The 22,695-nt window shown below is 39.7% G+C and overlaps 1 protein-coding gene across 7 annotated transcripts in view; it reads right to left on the bottom strand.

Moving 5' to 3' along the window:
• The window catches only part of LOC137655750 (microtubule-associated protein futsch-like), a 268,584-nt gene that overhangs the window by 240,987 nt on the left and 4,902 nt on the right, over nt 1–22,695 (bottom strand). For 5 of the 7 annotated variants that reach the window (XM_068389814.1, XM_068389819.1, XM_068389818.1 and 2 more), the window contains exons 2-7: nt 19,026–19,400; nt 18,209–18,397; nt 12,190–12,276; nt 10,228–10,326; nt 8,740–8,877; nt 7,600–7,746 (exon numbers count right to left, since the gene is read on the bottom strand). In XM_068389814.1, coding sequence (XP_068245915.1) covers nt 7,600–7,746; nt 8,740–8,877; nt 10,228–10,326; nt 12,190–12,276; nt 18,209–18,397; nt 19,026–19,400 — 1,035 coding nt within the window. The remainder of the gene's footprint in view (nt 1–7,599; nt 7,747–8,739; nt 8,878–10,227; nt 10,327–12,189; nt 12,277–18,208; nt 18,398–19,025; nt 19,401–22,695) is intronic. The other 2 variants (XM_068389817.1, XM_068389821.1) reach the window with 2 other exon arrangements.

The raw sequence follows: 22,695 nt of genomic DNA, 5'->3' as shown, positions 1-22,695 counted from the left end.
ACAGAGCAGATAGCTGTCTCCGTAGAGTATAGTTTTCTCTAAGCATATTGGTTGTCAGGCAAAGCTTCTATTACTTCCAAGTGGCTGACTAGTTGTTCAAGAATTACATATTCAAGCACTTTTGAAACAAAGGATAGATTCAAAATAGGTCTGTATGAGCTTAATTCCTAGTAGTCCAGAGCATTTTTCAAAACTGGTGTGACTATTGGCATTTTCTCAAATTTGGGAATCTTACATTCATCAATGCTTGCATTTGCTATTCTCATTATTTCGGCTAGACTAGAAAAGTTTCTCTCTCTCCAATTACTTCAGATATTGGCATAGGATCGATTGTGCAGTTTATTTTCTTTGCTCTATTGATAATCCTGGTGATGTCATCTTGTGCTATGTTGTTAAATCGTATTTTGTCTGTGTATCAGGTGTATCATTAATCTAATGTTGAGTATTCACAAATGACCTGGTTATATTTTCAATTTTGTTTTTAAAGAATACTAGAAAATAACTTGCTAGTTCCTGGTCACTGTATCCATCAGGTAGCTTCTTTTCTTTTACATTTCCCATTATACCATTCAGGAGACGATATAACTTATCTATGTTTGTTGCTCCTTTGAGGATCTCTCTTATAGATTCACTTTTTTCCTTCTTAGTAGGTAGTTATATTGAGACGTAGAAGTTTTGTATTCTACCCAAGTGCTTTCAGTTTTTAACCTATTCCACTTTCTTTCTTTATCACAAAAGTCTCTCCATCAAACCAAGGAGATTAGTCTTTTACAGTTATAGTCTTTACCATCGGTGGGCACATGATATCATATTCATTGTTACTCACTTTAATATAAATGGTCATAAGACAGTTAACACACTTAGCTCTCAACAGACATTGTTCATCATGATCACAGGGAATGTTGATAGCATCAATTATTTTCTTTGTAACTTCGTCAATAAAAACGGTGGGAGAAAAATTTGTTTCATGTCTAAAGTTTGTTTTCTTTACTAATGCATGTTTCTGAAGAGGTAGACTAAACATAATAAGTTTGTGTACTGGGGAGATAGTGCACTTCTCTTCAACATTTATATCAGATACAATATTATTCATGTCATCACTGTCATGGGTAGATACAATACTTTTAAAAGGATATGTTATAAAACACAAAAATATCTACTCCCAAAGTGTGAGCAGCAAGGAGAGATCCTACTACCGTATTGTTTGGTCAAACCTGTTATCACTTCACCGTCGTCAGCATCTTGAAAGTAAACCGAGCCTCGAGGAGATCGACGAGAATGCCTCCCGCAATAAGGGGACTGTCCTGTTTTGACCAAGATGACATCGTCTTGATTAGTGGAGTCAGCATATTTTGAGAAACCGAACCTGAGGGAAATCCTTGTTTATGAAATATGTCATCATGGAAGGACACGTGTTGCCCTTTTGTTACGTTTTCACACGTGGTCCAGATTGCATCAGAAATTTCTTTTAGAAGCTTCCATGGCGTGATCAAAGTGGGCATTTTTGAGGAAGCCAATAGACACAGAATTGTTAAAAAAACACCTATGGAAATGACCAATGCCCACTGTAATTAACTCGGACCATACATGGGTATACAAACTTCAAGAAGAGATGGTCCAAAAGAGATAGGACAGGACATAAGACAAGAGAGGAACTATGTCCGAAGCAGATGAGATCCAAGTCCTAACGAGATAAACTGAAAAGACCAGAAGTCTGATAGAGCCAGATTCTAACCTTCCCTTCAGACAACAAAACCCTATCTCCAAAATCCTGTTATGGCTGAGAAGAGGAGACAAATTGAAGCAGCCAGCCCTCCCTGCTTGTGATGATAAGTACCCACCACTGCCTACAGCCTGCCTTAGTTCAACACTATCACCGAATTCTTGGAGAAGACTTCTGATGTCCCATCTTGATGCCACCATTTCTGTGACGTCTTCGTATCTGGTCATCATGCCGGTTTCATCTGAACTTCAGCCACCCTTCTGCAACATTCTCAAGCCGGAAGTCTCCTTACCAGTATCGTCTCAGCAGCTGCAGAAAACTATTCCCTTCTCAGCAGCTACAGAAAAATATTCCCTATGTATTTTCTACCTTACTAACTGTTCCCCTTTTCTATTGATGTTTTGATTGATTTGATTTGTCAGTTAAAGTAAACGAATTAGTAAAATTGATTTTCTTTGTATAAGTTTGTGAATAAACGTGCTGTTTTTTCGCGAATTTCTTTTTATATTCATTTCCCATATTTCAATCGGTGTTGTTGGAAACATTTTAATTACTAAAAGAACCTGTACAGGTTTTAAGATCGTAACAATCACTTTAAACTAAGTCAAAGTTGAAGTAGTTGTACAGTCGACATTATTCACTGGTCGATATGATTTTAGTAACTCACTAAATGCCAAAGCGTCAGGATATGATGCGTCATCCATCCAAAAATTGAAGTCTCCACAGATAACTAATTCGTTTTTTTCCATGATAATCATCTTAATGAGAGCATCGAATTCTTCAAAAAAGATACTAGTGTTAGTTCTCGGAGGTTTGTAGACTCTTACAAAGGATATTTTTCTGTTTTTCTGCGTAAAGTTTATTTCTACATATTCAAAGCTTGTTACACTAGGTCTTTTCAACATTTTCAAATTTGAGAAACTTTTATGTTTCAGATAATGCTAGTACAGTGATACCTCTGGATACGAAAGTTTCTGCTTACGAAAAATTCAGGATACGAAGTGATTCGAAGATTTTTATGCCCCAGTATACGAATAAAATTTCAGGATACGAAAACCTTACGAGATCCCAACTCTTTGCCGAGAGTAATTTTAAAAAGCACGCGCCGCCAGACGTTGAACTTGGGTAGACTCACTTACAGCCTCCCGCTCACCCATTGGTTATCTCCCTACTCAGATGCTAGCTGACGCCATAAGATCCTGCTTTCCTATTGGTCGGCAACTATCCCAGCTTGCTTACGCACGGGTGTTCATCTCTCTCTCTCTCTCTTTTCGTTCCGACCGCGGTATCGTTAACAGACATTGTGTGCTTTCGCTTGTTTGACTTAGTGTTAATATACAGTACATTCGTACGCCACGTGTTATCGTTATTAAACATTCGTTACTGTGCACTGTACTGTATTAGTGTTTACTATACATAGTACTGTATATAACGTACGTAGTGTATTATATTACGTATTCCTGTAGCCATGGGTCCCAAGAATGTTGCCGAAGGAAAGAAGACGATGCTCTCGATGGAAACGAAACTTGAAATCGTAAAAAAGTACGAGTCTGGCATGCGTTTAAGTGCGATCGCCAAGGAGTACAATATGACCGGAATCCATCTACGATAGGCACCATCCTGAAGCAGAAGGCGGCCATCAAAGCAGCGGCACCTTCTAAGGGCGTCACTATTTTCTCCAATAAGAGAACCCACGTGCATGACGAGATGGAGAGGCTGCTTCTAGTGTGGATCAAAGACAAAGAGATCTCAGGAAACACATAACTGAGACTACAATTTGCCAGAAGGCCTCCGCCATTTTTGGTGATCTCATGCGTTCTCAGGCCAAAGAAGGGGCAGGAGAAGGAACATCCCAGCAGGAACCCCCAGAGTTCAAGGCTTCTCGGGGGTGGTTCGAGAAATTCAAGAAAAGGACTGGCATCCATTCAGTGGTACGGCATGGGGAGGCAGCCAGCTCGGACACGAAGGCCGCCGAAGCCTTTGTTAAAACGTTCGACGAGTTGACTCTGCAGGAAGGCTACAGTTCGCAGCAAGTTTTCAATTGCGACGAAACTGGACTTTTTTGGAAGAAAATGCCTCGTCGGACGTTCATCACAGCGGAGGAGAAGAGGCTACCCGGACATAAGCCTATGAAGGACAGGCTTACCCTTGCTTTTTGTGCAAACGCCAGTGGGGACTGCAAGATAAAGCCCCTGCTGGTCTACCATTCAGAAAATCCCCGAGCCTTCAAAGCCCACAAAGTCATCAAGGAGAACCTTCCCGTGATGTGGAGGGCGAATGCTAAAGCCTGGGTAACGAGTCAACTTTTCATTGATTGGGTGAATGTCTGCTTCGGTCCGACTGTCCGAAAATATTTGGAAGAAAACCGCCTCCCTATGAAATGTCTGCTGGTGTTGGACAATGCTCCAGCTCACCCTCCTGGCCTCGAAGAATATCTTCTGGCCGAGTATTCCTTCATAAAGGTCCTATATCTACCACCTAACACCACCCCTCTCCTCCACCCCATGGACCAGCAAGTTATTTCAAATTTTAAAAAAATTGTACACGAAGCATCTCTTCCAGAGATGTTTCCAAGTCACAGAGAGTACAAACCTCACTCTGCGTGAATTTTGGAAAGATCACTTTAATATCGTGATATGCCTCAAACTCATCGATCTCGCTTGGCAGGAAGTTTCGAGGCGTACCCTGAACTCATCTTGGAGGAAGCTATGGCCTGATGCTCTGTCTCTGCACGAGACTTCGAGGGGTTCGGGAAGCCTGGAGGCGAAGCCGAGATCGTTGACGATCCTGAACCCATTCAGCAGTCTGAGGTGGCTGACATCGTACATCTTGGTACGTCCATGGGGCTGGAAGTTAGCGCCGAGGATATAGATGAACTTATCGAGGAGCACCATGAGGAGTTGACGACAGACAACCTGAAGGAGTTGGAGACGATGCAAGTGAGTGATGTTCAAGAGCAGTTCTCTAGCGGTGATGAGGAGGATGTTACACCTTTGAAAACGGCAGACAATAAGGAAATTCTCACGTTTCCATAAAATGGCAGACTACGTCGAAAAGGAACATCCAGAAAAAGTTTATACCAACCGTGCGCTTCAACACTGCAATGACGTTTGCCTAACGCATTTTAGAAATGTGTTGAAAAGTAGGCAGAAACAAGCTTCAATGGATAGTTTCTTATTAAAGAGGCCAGGACGAAGGTGAAAGTGAAGAAATGAAACAGAAAAGAGGAAGTGATGAAGAATTGGAAGGTGAAAGTAAAGAAAAGAAACAGAAAAAAGAAAGTGATGAAGAAGTAGAAGAGATTTAGAAAATATGAAACACGTAAAGTTATAAAAAAAGCAAAAAAAAAAAAATTCAATTTTAAGTTTTATGTTACCGTTAAGTGTTAAAGTAATTTTTTCTTTCATTTTATAGTTTTTCATACGTAATGTTAAGTGTTAATTATTTCTGCCATTTTTTTATTTCGTAAAGTTTAAGTGTTAATGTGTTAAGTGTGTAAATTACTGTACGTAGTCTGTCACTTGTTACGTTTTCTGTCTTATGCCATCCTCCTCTGCCGTGACTTCGCTATCGGACATCGTCTCAATCAAAAGGTAAGTTTCAACTTTTTTGTTACACTAATTAACTGTAACCTTTTTTTCAGAGTACAGGTATCAATCCTTAATTTAGGTGTACGTACAGGTAACAATACACCTTCACTGATCTAAATGCTTTACATACAGTACCGTAACTTTTATACAGTAGTAAAGAAAACGGACCGTTTTCTTAGGGCTTGGGGGGGATAACTAGGCTATAACTACATTATTGAATAATCTCATAGTGGTTTCTGGAATGGATTAGGCTGTTTTTAACGGTTGGGTTAATTATTGAATGATAGAAATGGCTGCATTGCATGTTTATTACTACAGTTTAGCGTGTTTATGGAAGAAAAGGTGTCTTTTCGTAAGGCTTGGAACGGATTAGGCTATTTACATGTAAAACGCGACACAGGATACGACAAAATCAAGATACGAAACCGTATCCTGAGGCATCACTGTATGTCCAAATATTTTTCTTATTTACCAATTCTCTAATTTGAATACAGTAATCTTATTACCTATAGATTGTATATTTACATAGCCACAGTTTATGACATCCTTAGTAACCGTGACCAGCATTTTCTTCAAGTCTTTTCAATTCCAAGTCATAAGCTTTAAAATCTCTAGAATTTATTATGTGGTCACTTGGTTTGTTTAACTTTGTGCAGTTTATACACTTTGACACTTGCGAATTACATTCCTTGGTGGAATGCTTTCCTGAACATTTCCCGCAGACTTTATCATCATTCTTAGACTTTCCATCTTTTTCAAGATGTCCATACCTCTGACAGTGATAGCAGATGATCACGTGGTACCTATTACGTATATTATGGTATCCCATCGTAACAAAACGTTGTCCCCATTATTATGAATAGTCCTCAGAAACTTCACGATCACATTCAGCACGCAGTGGGTAATCCCACCCGAACCATTTTTCTTCAGGACTACACTTATCTTCTCTTCTATATTTTGGATTTGGTCCAGGCAACGATTTCTTTGAATCAAAGCATTTACTACATCATCTTCATTACTGTACACATTGCATATCATTATTTTTTATTTTAGTTTTCTGATTTTTCTTGTTTCAGTGTCAGCAACAAATGTCTGAATTTTGTTTGCTGCCTCTTCTCTGATCATTTTGTTTGCAAAGTTTATATTTCCATTCATAGTTGACCTCGTGTTGAATAAAGGAATGTCTTTAAGTGACTGTTCAACCTCACATTTTCTATCAGTAATATTAGTAGTTGTGTTTGTTGATTTAATTACCAACAGATTTTTTTCCTTAACTTTGTCAGCGAATGTCGTTTTCACCAGTTTTGGGTCTATCAATGTTTGAAGTGATGCTTTAATTGATTCCATATTCATGGAAAGAATGTCAACTATCCCAATGAGGTCAGTAGTCTGGGTGGAATTTGATGTATGTGCGCTAAGGTTCGCAAGATTGTTTTCCTAGCCAGCTACTTTCAAGTCTTGTTCGTTCAAGGATAATTCTCTCATATTCGCCCACGCAGTGTGAGCATAACCAATCTAGGTTATTCTGTTCATTATCAGTGATGCCAATCGCTATATACACACATTTCTTATGGAAGAGTCTATTGCATTCACATCCTATCCATTTTTTCCGGTATTCATCCATGGTTTTACATACGAGGCAGAAATGGTAAGGGACATGGTGTACTATTTCTTATCACTTAGGTTTCTCCATAAGATTAACTAATATCTTTTCAATGATATTCTAAGCAAGAAACAAAAAGCTAAAACACAACTCAGGGCGAGTGTTCAACGGAGCTCCGTGCAACACGTCCAAACTCTAGCCAGACAAGCTACCTATATAATTCTTCATTGGTCATTTCCAGCTTTTGCCAGAATCTTAACTCAATCCCCTTTCATAACATTTGCCAGATTCTTAACCCCCTTCATAACAAAGGTTTGTATTTGTGTAGGAACATATACATACATACATAAATACATACATATATATATATATATATATATATATATATATATATATATATACACAAAGATACATATTAAATATATATATGTAGTATAAATTGGAAATTTCAAAGACCTTTATTTTCAAATGAAGTTTAGGCTTGCTGCCAAGCCCCAATTAGGCAAATTTGAAACTGAAGGCATATTTTTTATACATTTCAACTTTCTTAATAAACTTTTGCACAACTTCATACTGGTAGAAGTTTGAATACCTAAAAAACCAATAAACAGAAAAGAAAGCTCATGAACAAGGGTTTCTATGAAGTACTTTTATAACTAGTAGAAACCTAATCAATTTATTACCATTTTCTTCTTGCTTATCTTCTTCAACTTTTCCAGAAGTCTTAGGAGTAGTTATTCCTTTTCTTGTTGCTGGTCTTTTGACATTAGCTTTTTCTGGTGATAATTCGTTTTTCTCTGATTTGCAATCCTTTTCAGCATCATTTTTCCCTGAAAATTAAAAATAACTTAAATTCAAAAAAAAAAATTGATTCTTAATATCATCGATTATTGAAATAATAACAGGTTATTATCATGCTAATTGATTCACTAAAAAAAAAATCTCCCTAAAGGTAGCTAGCCATCTCGTAATACCACCTACAGGAGAGAAAACCAACATCTGATAGCATAGATATAATCATTTATTACTTGCTAAGCTACAACCCTAGTTGGAAAAGCAGGATGATATAAGTCCATGGGCCCCAACAGGGAAAATACCCCAGTGAGGAAAGGAAACAAGGAAAAATAAAATATTTTAAGAACAGTAAGAAAATTAAAATAAATATTTCCGATATAAATTATAAAAACTTTAACAAAACAAGAGATAGAGAAATTAGATACAATGGTATGCCTGAGTGTACCCTCAAGCAAGATAACTCTAACCCAAGACAGTGGAAGGCCATGGTACAGAGGCTATGGCACTACCCAGGACTAGAGAACAATAGTTTGATTTTGGAGTGTCCTCCTCATAGAAGAGATGCTTACCATAGCTAAAGAATCTCTTCTAACATAACCAAGAAGAAAGTAACCACTGAACAATTACAGTGCAGTAGTTAACCCCTTTGGAGAAGAAGAATTGTTTGGTAATATCAGTGTTGTCAGGTGTATATGGACAGGAGAATCTAAGAATAGGCCAGACTACTTGGTGTATTGGTAGGCAAAGGGAAAGGGAACCATAACCAGAGATAGTAATCCAATGTAGTACTGTCTGGCCAGTCATAGGACCCCATTACTCTCTATCAGTAATATCTATTCCAACTGAAATCACTGCAGAACTCTACATATCCTAAAAAATCTTTTGACATAAAATGGAGATGAGGGAGGAAACAGAGAAGCCTAAATAACAAGTACTGACAGTACCACATATTTGGGTCAACTGAAATTCAATCAACAAAATCCCAAACTTCTTACACCATTATTTCCTTGACATTCACATCATCTTACCTTTTTCGAATGAAGTTGTGTCGCCACTTCCCGATGAATTGCTCTCCCCTGGAGTTTTGGCCTTATCTCTTTCCTGATTTTCCACGCTGTTATCATCTGACTTTCCAGAAGGCTTTTCACTTGTTTTTCCACCATCACCTGTCATATCAATTATTCTACATAAGATTCAGTCAATACAGCAAGGTTATTTTTATAATTTCAGGCTAACTAGAATCATTATTTTCTAACATTCATATAAAAAGAAGACATTAAGGCTTCTGAATCTTCAGTAATCTAAAAAGTTTTATGTTTAAAGTAAAAATAAAAAGTATTCAGTCAAAATTATCGTTGCACAACTAAACAAAACTAGAGGGAAGATAATGCATATAAACATGATGTGGTTTTGTCTGGAATACAAACTTGCAGATGATGTTACTCTCATTGCATCAATTCCATCCTGAATGTAGACCTATGCTTGATCAATCCTTAAACATTGATCCGAGTGAAATTTGCAAATTATGGGGCATGAGGATAACCCCAACAAAACTCAAAAGTATGATTGTAAGAAGGTCAAGTACAGTGGCTCCTTAACATCCAGGTCCCTTTAACTATATCCACCAAATTACATAAAATTCTACTAAAAACAATTAATAATTCTAGGTGTGATTCTAAAAGGATAAGGGAGATGTGCATGAGTGTTGTAATTCTAAAGTTATTAGTTTGTTGAGTGTGGTTAGAAAAGTGTATGGTAGTGTTAACTAATATGATTATGGATAAAACAGAGGATGCAATCTTAGAAGTGCACGGTGGTTTTACAAGAGATAGGGGATGTATGGATCAGATTTTTATAGTTGGGCAGATATGCGAAAAATATCTAGCTTAAGGTAACGAGGTACAAGTTACATTAATGAACCTGGAGAAAGCATATGATAAGAGTCAATAGGGAAGTGATGTGTAATGTGATGAGGAGGTTAGATTATACGGAATAGGTGGAAGGTTGTTGCAAGCAGTGTAGAGTTTATATGTAGGCAGTAATGTGTGTGTTAGGATAGCAAATGAAGTGAGTGAGTGGTTTCCAGTGAGAGTAAGGCTGAGACAGGGATGTGTGATGTTGCCATGGTTGTTCAATTTGTTTGCTGCTGCAGTTGAAAGTGAGGTAAATGCTACTAAAGTGCTTGATTGAGGGTTGAAACTGACAGATGTGAGTGATCATGAGTGGGAGGTGAATCAGTAGTTGTTGTTTGCAGATGATACTGTATTGGTTGCAAACTCAGAGGAGAAACTGGGTCAATTAGCAACAGAGTTTGGGAGGGTGTGTGAGAAGAAGTTGAGAGTTACTGTGGATAAGATCAAGGTTATGAGAGGCACACAAAAGTCCTTTTACAATAAAAGTATGTTTCATCATTACGCAACTCAAGTAACGAACAATTCCTGAGACATTGTTAGTTCATTTTTTTTCATTTGTAACCTAATCTATGTTTGGGTTTGATTTGATCATGTTCCACTTACTCTTTTCTTGCTGATCAGCCTCTTTCTTTGCTTCATCACCCTGATTGTTCGAACTGTTCTCTTTTCCAGCTGTAACAGCAGGGACCTTTTCTTCAGAATCTACACAGGATATAGAAAGTGCTTTGCAATCTTTAAGATTTCATTATTGGTATATATATGAGAGAGAGAGAGAGAGAGAGAGAGAGAGAGAGAGAGAGAGAGAGAGACCTTACCAGGAATACAATTATTGAGAGAGAGAGAGAGAGTGAGAGAGAGAGAGAGAGAGAGAGAGAGAGAGAGAGAGAGACCTTACCAAGAATACAATTATTTCAAGAGAGAGAGAGAGAGAGAGAGACCTTACCAAGAATACAATTATTTCAGAGAGAGAGAGAGAGAGAGAGAGAGAGAGAGAGAGAGAGAGAGAGAGACCTTACCAAGAATACAATTATTTCAAGAGAGAGAGAGACCTTACCAAGAATACAATTATTTCAAGAGAGAGAGAGAGAGAGAGAGAGAGAGAGAGAGAGAGAGAGAGAGAGAGAGAGAGAGAGAGATTACAATTATTTCTAACAAGGCAAACAAGAGAGCCCAGTCATATCTTAATGAGTGAAGAACTTCCTTTTCTCATCAATAACCAAATTTGGATCATGATCTTATCTCAATTTTAGGTTGTGTTACTTTGGTCAATGGTTAAGAAAGCACCAGGAACATTCTACCTGACTATTGGGCAGAGCCATGCACATGACTTTTCCTTATTCCTATTCAAATATTGTTAAACTTAAAAAAATAGTATCAAGTTCTCTATTCACAGTACGTGCAATATCTTGAAGAGTGACATATGGTCATTCTTTTTTAATGAAAGGATTATTACTTCCTGTAGCAGTTTAATGTTTAACTGGTCTCCACAAGGCACTAGATGAGTTGGAAGACCCAGGCCTAAATGGCTGAGGATTATGAAGCGTGAAGTAGGGGCTGACGAATGGATAAGTATTGAATTAAAAGCTCACGATAAGTAATGACTGGCGAAATCTAACCGAGGACCTTTGCGTCAATGGGCGTACGAGATGATGATGATGATGATGATGAAAGGATTACGACAGCCTATACCAACGATATAATTGATTTCATTCACTATTTGATGATGGTATTCAACGTTTTGTCCAGGAAGAAAAACTGTAATCCATTGAAACTGGTATCCATGACTGAAGTATGAAAGTCTACAATCAATTCATTTACCCATTAGTGAAAGAAAATATGCAGTTTTTAACTAAACAAATCTTAATACAACCCCATTAATAAGAAATGCTTTAATCCCATAACAGAATCCCAGTGTCACCTTTCTATCTACATTAAAGAAGTTGATTGTTAATACGCACATGGCCAGTACCCACCAACTCTTCACCCAGGAATCATACTTTTGTGGCATTTTTTGTATCACATTGGAGAGAACGATGTACAGTAATATAAAACCTAGTAAGGTGGATTCTATTCTTTATCTAATATTTAAGGACGAGCAATATGAGGTCTACTGAAAAAAACAAGATGAATAGACTCGAAACTTGATCCTGCAAAAGGCTAGTGACTGCACCAGCATTGATTGAAAGCAGGGAAAACTTGGCAGTATAAAATAGAAACTTATCCAAAAAGATATATAAAAAGCACCAAAAGAAACCTGATTGCATGCAAAATGAAATGGATAAAGATTGCACATATTTACAGCAATGGATTGAATGTTAGAAGAACAATTATTCCAGATTGATGTCTAATGAATACTAGACAAAAAAACTCAATTCTTGATCAATGCAACTTGGTGTGAGGGGAATTTCATAAGCACATACAGATTAAATTATAAATACTTAGAATTTATCAATTAATACAAACTTAATTTTAAGTTTTTTATAGTATTATTAAATAAACAAAATTATCTAAAGCAGCTATTGAAAGAAAAAAGGACAAGTTTAAATTAGAGGAAAAAATAACTACCTGAAGTAGAGGACTTCTCCTTTTCTCGGTGACGACTGAAAAAGTTTGCCATTAAAGCTCCCAGATTTCCAGATATCTTCTTCTCTCCTGAAAATATTTAGGTTGAGATAAGGTACATTAAAGGATAAACTATAATAAAACGGGCCTAAATAATACCCATTTAACTTGACAAACAATGCAGAAGGTCCTCAACTTACAACCATTCAAAGATACAAACACAAATTCAACTAAAATTATATCAGATATTGTATCAAAACTTCAAATTGAAATCTGTAATAAAACATTATATAATTTAATGCAGTAAGCAAGACGACATATGCAATAAGAAACAGGACTATCTGTTGACTTTTGCATCTGAAAATCGTATGCATGCGATTGAGATGAAACCGACCATAGGCCTAAAGTTAAAAAAAATTAGACTCGCAAGCAATTTGAATTTGAAAAGCTTTTTGGGACCTATTAAATCTGTAAGTTGAGAACTTTCTGTGTATCAAATACTGTGCGGGACCATATAGTTAGGACTCCCAAACCCAGATCTGGCTGTTATCTTTACAGATAGCAGATTTAAATAAATACAATAGTGAAACAGCCCTTTAAAACTTTTAACCAGTATTCTAACTAGTGATTGAGTCAATTTTTCAATGAATTTTCATTTTTCATAAACCAAAGTCCTCTAATAGGAGGGACTTCCAACGAAACTTGAACCGCATTCAAAATTCTAACGAGGAATTGTCATCTTCATATCTTACCGCGCCAATATTGTCTCCACTGCATGGCAGCCTGATTACATTCGTAGAGGTCTAAATCTGTAGAGATTGAGCCCTGTTCACACCTACAAAATACAGTGATACCTCGGTACTCGACCATAATCCGTTCGAGATCCGTGTTCGACCTCCGATTTGTTCGAGTACCGAATTTTTTTTCCCCATAAGAAATAATGGTATATATTCTATTCCGTTCCCAAGCACTCGAACAGGCCCAAAATATTAATAAAACGTGTACCTAAACAACAATAATTATCTAAATGTGTATGAAATTGGTCAGAAAATCCTATAAAACAATTTTAAACCATTTACTGTACTAAAATAAAACAATTTTAAACCATTTTCTGTACTGTAGTGAACATACCTTTGAGCAGCGGTTCGATGGCATACAGGGATGGATGTGGAGAGGATGGAAGGGGGAGGTTACTGCTTGGAAGGAGAGTCCCCTTCCATGATGTGGCGGGGTAGTTCTCCTTCAGGAGTTGTTTCTCTCTCCAATGAAAGGGTGGGCAGATCTATTTCAGGGGTTTCTTCTCTTCTTTGTCTCTTCTTTGGAGGAGAAACAGGCTTTGATGTAGCAGCTTTCTTTTCTTTTGTGAAAAACTGGTCTATTGTTAATTGTTTCTTCCTCCTCTGCAGTATTCTTCGAAAATGATACATGACACTATCATTAAACATATGCACTGCCCGGTTTGCTACTGCAATTTCTGGGTGGTATTTTTCAGCAAAAGCCTGCACATCTGCCCACTTGGAACAAATTTCATTGATGAGAGAACTTGGAACATCCTCCCTTACCTCATCCTCTTCTGAAGATTCCTGCTCCACAATCAGATCCTGCTGCTGTTGTTGTTGCAGGTGCAACAATTCCTCCACAGTCAACTCGGTAGAATGGCTTTCTACAAGCTCATCAATATCATCCTTGTCGACCTCAAGCCCCAAACTCCTGCCCATGACAACAATTTCCTCAACGACATCAGTGTCATCAGAAATTACAGGGGTAGCAGTGCTTGGACCCGCCTCTGGTTGGAAACCTTCAAACTCCCTCTCTGTGACACATGATGGCCACAGCTTACGCCAGGCAGAGTTCAATGTCCTATAGGTCACACCTCGCCAAGCTTGGTCAATCATGTTAACAGAGTTGAGGATGCTGAAGTGTTCCTTCCAGAATTCCTTTAGGGTCAACTTCGTGTCACTGGTCACTTCAAAACACTTTCTGAAAAGGGCCTTGGTATAGAGTTTTTTGAAGTTTGAAATGACCTGTTGGTCCATGGGCTGGAGTATGGGAGTAGTATTGGGGGGCAAGAATTTGATTTTGATAAAGCTGTATTCTTCTTTCAAGTCATCCTCGAGACCTGGAGGATGTGCAGGAGCATTGTCCATAACCAGAAGACATTTCATTGGCAAGCTCTTTTCAATGAGGTAAGCCTTAACCTGGGGGGCAAACACTTCGTTTATCCACTCAGTAAAGAATTGTCTTGTGACCCAAGATTTAGTGTTCGAGCGCCACATAACTGGTAGTGCACTTTTACAAATATTATTTCGTTTGAACACCCGGGGGTTGTCCGAGTGGTACACTAACAAGGGTTTGATCTTGCAATCGCCACTTGCATTTGCACACAGCAACAATGTTAGCCTATCTTTCATTGGCTTTTGACCTGGCATCTTCGTCTCGTCCTTGGTAATGTACGTATTGGCTGGCATTTTCTTCCAAAATAACCCAGTCTCATCACAATTAAAGACTTGTTGTGCGATCAAATTTTGTTCATTTATGTACCGATCGAATTCCCCCACGTATTTATCGGCTGCAATTTGATCCGAACTAGCTGCCTCCCCATGCCTAGTAACACGATGAATACCTGTTCTATTACGAAACTTTTCAAACCAACCCCTGCTCGCTTTAAATGTAAATGAATCACTTTCACTGGTACTCGGACTTTTCTTCACTAATTCTTCATAGATATGCAACGCTTTTTCACAAATGAACGCTTCACTAACACTTTCCCCGGCCAACTGTTTTTCTTTAATAAATATTAAAAGCAACTTTTCCATCTCCTCAATCACTTGTGGCCTTTGCTTAGTTACCGCCGTAACTCCCGTTGCAACATTCGCCTTCTTAATCATTTCTTTATGCTTTAAAAACGTAGAAATGGTCGACTTCGCCATTCCGTATTCTACCGCTAAATCGGACACTCGTACACCATTCTCATATTTCGCTATAATTTCCTTCTTCAACTCGATCGTTGTTCGCACTGTTTTCCTCTTCTCCTTCCCCTTAACACTCATTACTTTCTTGGGACTCATTATGAAAGCTAAAAAAGCAATTAAAAGCACTGAAAATCACTAAATCACAACGAATGCTGATCGCGCGTTGTCTGAGTGACGCTCTCGAGAGAACTGATGCTTCCCGAACAAGCGAGAGTGGCCGAGATGGCGCGATCATCACAAAGCCCATGCGGTCGTCACGTGTTCGGCTGGTCGAGTACCGAATTTTTGGTCGAGCACCGCAGCAAAAATTTCTCGAAAATTTTGGTCGAACTCCGAATTGTTCGAGTATAGAGTCGTTCGACTACCGAGGTATCACTGTATATGGACCTGTCTGGATGGGATGCCCACATGGGCACTAAGCAGTGGGGGTGAGACCCCATTCAAGAAGATTGTCTAAGCTCGATCAAAATTAACCTCATCCTTTCTACAGGGATTTTGTTCCATAGGGAAGAGACTCAAATAGGCTGTAGACAGACTAACCAGGTGGCAATGATGTATTTCTCTCCAGCGTACTTATAACTACTGACGGATAGCGAAGAAGTCTTGCCCGCATGATAGTCAGTTAAACGCTCACTCAATGTTACCCCTGGGTATTACAGGGGAGGGGGGGTCGAAGGGGGAAAGTTTAACTTAGAGAGTGCTATCAACAACCTCTGGCATGGAAATATGACAAAATCGTAGATAATTTGTATTTTTCCTAACGATAAAAACCATAGCTATTTATTAGGGGGTATTACTTTCGGCAGAGCTGAAATGACGAGGGTCAACTACCAGTACCGCTAGTTAGCAGGGGGTAGGGGGGATAGCTTGCTACTGCTCCCACTCACACACACGTGATTTAGCTCACTTTGCTAGGAGGTAGGACTTCAAAGGGGATAGGGCTGGCAGGCAAGTTTGTATAAATAGCTAAGGTTTGTATCGTTAGGAAAAATACAAATTATCTACAAATTTGTCATTTGTTCAGTACCTGGAATACAAACATTTTTTATTTAGGGGTGACTCACCCATTAGGAAGGGTAGACATCCCTGCCAACCTGGCTTCTGGATTTACTCGGGGGTTCCTTATCCGAGTATGATAGTACTCAATATAAGGAGTCCCAGCACCTCGTTAAAACCTTGCTACGCAAGGTCCGCAGCATACGCAAGCTTTGTGTTGAGATATTTAGAAGTGTGACTGTCTAGGTAAAGTTATTCCGAGTCTTTTTGTTGGAAAAACTGTTGTAACCAAGAAAGTAAAAAGTTTTTGAAATTAGATGTCGGCTACCAATTGTACTTGATACCTGGTAACGTACCAAATTTAGTTAACAAGTACCAAAACCGTAACCATGTGGGCCTATCCTGGGTGCCCAATCCTCTTGAACTAAGCAGGCTAGTCCTTAGCGCGAGTGGGAATTCCTCGCAGGACAGGAGCACCGCTCTCGTCCATAAGGACAAAACGTATGGTCAGTCCTCTGTGTGTGTGGCCGGCTTTACTCCCCGTTCATTCATTTGTTTGTGAACAGCTTCCGAGCCACAATTTAATCGTAGAGTAATGAAACTTGCAGGGATTAACGGTTATGTTAAAAGCTGGAAATGGTTAAATTTTGGAAGGTCAAGGTCAAAGGTCAAGCAAAATGCCCAATTCACGTAATCAGCCATAAGTTTGAACATCGTTATCATAGACTTCAAAACTTGGTTCATACTAGAGTGTATAAAAATCCACGCCAATTAATACATGTTAAGATCATAGGTCAAGGTCAAGCAAAAGGTCGAGAAATAAGCTGCCACGGCTGAGGTTTGCGCTCTACTGAGTGCCCATCTAGTGCTGGGAGAGCATACTCTTAGTAAACAATGAAGGTTTGTATTCGTATAAGAACGATCAAGATTTAGAATCAGCTTTGTTATTTCGTTTATTTGCAATTTCTAAGTATAAAGTGAAACAATGTTTGAAATAACATTATCTTCACAAACTCAATATTTGATAAGATACCTGTAGTTGCAAAAAGTAACTTATACACAAGATGGTTTTGTAACTTGAATTGACTGAAGTCACACTGTAATACTGTAATATACGATGATATATACAAAGTATATAGTTTTCACACTTTAAGGGGTATACAGTTTACTGTACGGAACTGCATTTTATAAAAGGAAATTTCAAATAACAGTAGAGTTCATTCTCTGCGGGAGGTCTTGGAACATAACAGCTGTGGTTAACGTTTTAATGTATATTAACCCTTTTACCCCCAGGCTCTTTGGAAATTTCCAACCCTTAACCCCCAAGGGGTAATTTTTTCCCCAGCACATTTTGCAGTATATTTTCTTTAAATTGCTCTAACAGCCTTAATTTTTGTCATAGAGAGGTCGGGTTGGTCTCATTCTCTTGGAAAATGCCTGAATTTTCTCAAAAAATTATCAAAAATATGAAAAAAAAAAAATTTATAGCATTTTTTTGCAAGGACGTACCGGTACGTCCATGGGGGTAAAGGGATGAGTTTTGTGAAACGTACCAGTACGTCCTTTGGGGGTAAAAGGGTTAATTAACCTCATTATTTCTGACAGTTATGAAACAAATAATATCTATCTATAGTTTTTAATTTGCAAGTTGAAAGCAACAAATATTCTAACTTTACATCTGCAATTTTTTTATCAACATAGAATGCAATACCTGACTTAACCACTTTAACTTTATGTTACTTTCTACAGTTTTCAATAAAAAAAAAAAAAATATGCACTCTCCTCAGAAAACCTGCTGTTCTTAAAATCTTTCATCTTAATTGTTCGTTACTTCTCTTGTAGTTTATTTTCATTTATTTCCTTGTTTTCTTTCCTCCATGGGCTATTTTTTCCTGTTTTAGCCCTTGGGCTTATAGCATCCTGCTTTTCCAACTAGGGTTGAAGCTTAGCTAGGAATAATTATAATAATAATAACTGTTTCTTGTGATTCATTAATAACAACATGACTAAGACTTAAAAATATATTGGAGTAACATGAGAAGTCAAGGTCTCACCTGTAACAGGCAATATTTTTTCTTCTTTTTTGTTGCCAAAACTATTCTTATTTTCAATCTTGCTGAGCACATCCAACGTTCCCTTGGAGCCCGATGAAGTGGCTACTTGGCTCGGGCTATCCGAAGGTTCCTTGAGGTCTGATGATGCTGTATCGGTGTGCACTTTCCCGAGAGTCGTTTCCCGAGCAGCTGGAAAACATCAAGTCCCAAGTTGTAAGAGACACTTTTACTAATTGATATCCAGACACAAATGAGCACAAGTAATACTCATTTATTGAGTTCATCAGAAATAAAAATACAAAAACTATCATGGCATAAGAAAATGTGTGTACATTTAAGTATAATAAGTCTTTTTATAAAAAGTTTGCACCACTAAAATAAATACAAGTTGATTATAAAGTGTATATAGTAACTAAAATACACAATTTTCCGTGTACATATGATAGATAAACTAATTCACAATTTACCAAAATGAATAGAATTCTTAGCTTTCGAAGGGGCCAACTCACTCCCTCTTTTTCTGAAGAGGAAGGGAGATAGTCCCTTTGAAAGGTAAAAACAAATTCATAAATTATGGGTTTATTTATATGAGTTTTAATCACTTTATGAAAGCTGATCTTGAAAATTCTGTAATACTATTTCCAGAATTAATATCAAAATATTCATGACCAATGCTAAAGATATATCTGTACCCAAAAAAAGAAACACTTTCCTTGAACAAAGGCTCTTAATTCTTGTTCACTAGAAAGAAAAACTACTTATAGCGAAAGATAACTTACTGTATGAGTAATTTTGTTACAAACCACAGATCTCTTACCTTCTTTAACCAAAGTTTTTTCAGATACATTTTTTGCTTCCACAGTAGTCAAATCTGGAGTCTCGCAAACGACTACTTCATCGGTATTTTTCCCGGCAGTTACATCCCCAGTAGATTCAATCACCATTACTTCATCGGTAGCTTCACAAATAGCTACATCATCACTAGTTTCAGTCTTTTTCTCACTGTTGGCATTTGTAGTATTTTTCATTCTGGCACTTTGCCTCTTGACTCCAACGGGCTTCTTCTTAGCAGCACCGGCAACAGGAGAGCCAGGTGCCTTCTTAGTCATGGCGTTTCCAACTGGCTTTTTTGTGACTTTCTTCTTGACTGTACCTTTCTTGACAGGAGCTTCTCCCTTTTTTCCTACACCTCCTACAAATAAAGTGGATGTATTACTGTAGATGACTTAGGAAGAGAAATTACAATGGTAAAAAATGAGACGAGATACAGAAAGTACTAAACTTACAAACTTAATGGGTTCCAAGATACAGTTTCTAATTTGAATTGTTTGCAAATCAATTTTTTTTAAATTATGTTCTAGGGTAGGCTTAAAATAACTACCATGCCTATGATCTTAAGCTACAAGTCAACAAATATGACAAATTCGTAGATAATTTGTATTTTTCCTAACTATACAAACCTTAGCTATTTAATATGGGTATTACTTTCGGCGTAGCTGAAATGACGAGCCATTAGAATTTTAACGAGGGGTAGGGAGGAGTAGCTAGCTACCCCCCCCCCCCTCACACACCTGTGACTAGCTCACTTTGCTTAGAGATAGGACTTCCCGGGGGAAAGGCCTGGCGGGCAAGTTTGATTAAATAGCTAAGGTTTGTATGGTTAGGAAAAATCACAAATTTTAGGTAATTTGTATTTTTCCTAACAGTACTTACCTCGAACTACTTTCTTAGGAGTATCTGGGATCTCCTCCCATCCGACCAGAGTTTTGTATATTTAACCTAAACCCATTTTCTATGATGGGTAGCCTCAGGCGGAGTGATACACTCCCTGAGGCTAACCCCGGGTCAGAGAGCATGCTTGCTCAGGTCTCGACCTCCAGTAAGTTCTCTGGTCGCGTTGCGATATCATCTCGCCGCTCTCCTTATCCCAGTGTGACTTGTGTGTCCCTGACCCTTTGTGTCCCACGCACTTCCCACGTGGTCCCTTTGTGCTTTCTCTGTGCGCACTTGTGTCTCGTAGTGCTTCTCCTTCATCATGGAGCATCCTCGCCGTTGTCCTGGGCCTATGGCCGGCAAATCGTGTGGAGCGTTCCTTTCGAAACCAAAGTTGACCCGCACTCCTTGTGTTCATCGTGCCGGGGCAGCGTGTGTTCCCCTTCCGACACGTGTCCGGAGTGAGAGTCTTGGAACGAGGTGCAGTGGGTGCAGTATAGCACCAAGAAGAAGGAGGCGGCGATGAAGTCGCCTAAGAAGACCAACGTCCTTCCCCCCTTGCTTCGACGAGTGCCTCGTCGACCCGAGCTTCTCTCCCAGCCTCCCCCTACGCTGAGTAGGGGACGAGGTAAGTCCGTTGCGGGGAAGAGGCCTGCGGCCCTTCCCCAGGAGTCTGAGCTTCATGACAGTGGAGTTGAGCCGTCTTTTCAGGCGAGTGAGGGGCCTGAGAAAGGGGCAGGAGTGTTTTCGGGAGATGGTGACCTGGTGCCTGCCCGTCACATCTCCTATGATGATACGAATTTGTCATTTGTTCCGTAACCGAAATATAAACCACGCTATTTATTATGGGTGACTTAACCCTTAGGTAGGGTGGTAAGTCCCAGCCAGTACTGGCTTTGGCTTCTGAGTGAGTCAGTGCTCAAGATAAGGAGTCCCTGCACCTCGCAAGTGCCTTGCTCTGCAAGGACCGCGGCCTACGTAAGCTTGTGTGTGAAGGAATGAAGGGTGACTCGTCCTAGGAAGTTGACCTGAAGTCCTTTAGATGGAATTCTAGGATAGGACGTTCCCAATACCACCTTGTAAGGGTATGGGGACGTGACAGTATTATCTTAATACTAGGAACACAAGGAAACATGGTTTACCTGCAGTGGTTTGAGGTCAGCTGTGCAGAGAACCCAGGATGCTGCTTCCCCCAAGAGAGGGGAGGATGAAGAAAAGAATAAGGGCCAGGCATACCTTTTCATTCATGCAGACTAAAACCGGGTAACAATGCACTCAACCATCTGCTACTTGTCCATTGAGGAGCCTGAGGTTTAAACCAGCTGTTGTGCAGCCACCACAGGGCCGATAGAGAACGTATCGAGCCTCCAGTCGGTCACGTCTTGCAGGTAGTACGCTGTGAAGGTCGTCTAACGCTTCCAAACCCCTGCTAGTAAAACCTGGGTCACTGAGTAGTTTCTCTTGAAGGCCAGGGACGTAGCAATGCCCCTGACATCGTGTGCTCTGGGGCGACGTGACAGAGGAGGGTCAGGATTCAGGGAATGATGGATAACCCTACGAATCCATGCTAAGATAGTGTTCTTAGTGACCCTCCTCTTCGTCCTTCCGGTGCTAACAAACAATGCCTGCACCCACGGACGAACTGCAGCTGTTCTCTTAAGATAGAGCCTCAGACTCCTCACTGCGCACAGTAGGAGATGGTCTGGGTCATCTGTTACAGAACGAAGACTCGAAATCCGGAAAGAGTCGAACAGAGGGTCCAGTACTCCTTGATTTTGAGTCTTAGCTACAAACTCAGGGACGATTCTGAACGTTACCTCCCCCCATCCCCTTGAATGGGCTATGTCATACAAGAGACCATGAAGTTCGATAACTCGTTTGGCCGAGGCCAAAGTAAGTAGGAACACCGTCTTCCAAGTCAGGTGGCGATCAGAAGCCTGGCGTAATGGTTTGAAGGGAGGTCTCTTAAGAGACCTGAGAACTCGAACCACGTTCCATGGAGGAGGTCTCTCTTCCGACTGAGGGCAGGTAAGTTCATAACTTCATATGAGTAGAGAAAGTTCCAGCGAAGAAGAAATGTCCATTCCTTTGAGCCTGAAGACAAGACTTAAGGCTGAGCGATAGCCTTTCACTGCCGAGACTGGAAGGCGCATTTCCTCCCGCAAATACACGAGTAACTCCGCTATTGCTGGAATAGTGGCATCGAGTGGAGAGATACCCCTTCCACGACACCAACCACAGAAAACTCTCCACTTCGCCTGGTAGACCCCTGCGGATGACTTTCGCAGGTGTCCAGACATCCTTTCCGCAACTCGTTGCGAAAAGCCTCTCTCTGTGAGGATGTGCTGGATAGTCTCCAGGCGTGAAGCCGCAGGGAAGCTACGGCTTTGTGAAAGATGTTGGCGTGTGGTTGTTTGAGTAGCTCGTGTCGTGGAGGAAGTTCTCTCGGGAGTTCCGTCAGGAGCTGCAGAAGGTCCGGGAACCACTCTGCGTGATGCCATAGCGGAGCTATTAAGGTCATAGACAGGTTGACCGATATTCTGGTCTTGTTGAGCACCCTCCTCATCAGAAAGAACGGGGGAAAGGCGTACACGTCGATGTTGTCCCACCGTTATTGGAAGGCATCTTGCCAGAGTGCTTTGGGGTCCGGGACCGGGGAGCAGTACAGCGGAAGCATAAAATTCAAGGCTGTCGCAAACAGATCCACAGTCGGGGAACCCCACAAAGACAGGACTTTGTTGGCTACTAGCCAATCCAAAGACCACTCGGTACTC

Source organism: Palaemon carinicauda, chromosome 16 (genome assembly GCF_036898095.1).
Source record: "Palaemon carinicauda isolate YSFRI2023 chromosome 16, ASM3689809v2, whole genome shotgun sequence".
Classification (NCBI taxonomy): Eukaryota; Metazoa; Arthropoda; class Malacostraca; order Decapoda; family Palaemonidae; genus Palaemon; species Palaemon carinicauda.
The sequence above is the reverse complement of the archived record's forward strand: the minus strand, read 5'-3'. Positions and strand labels throughout refer to the sequence as shown.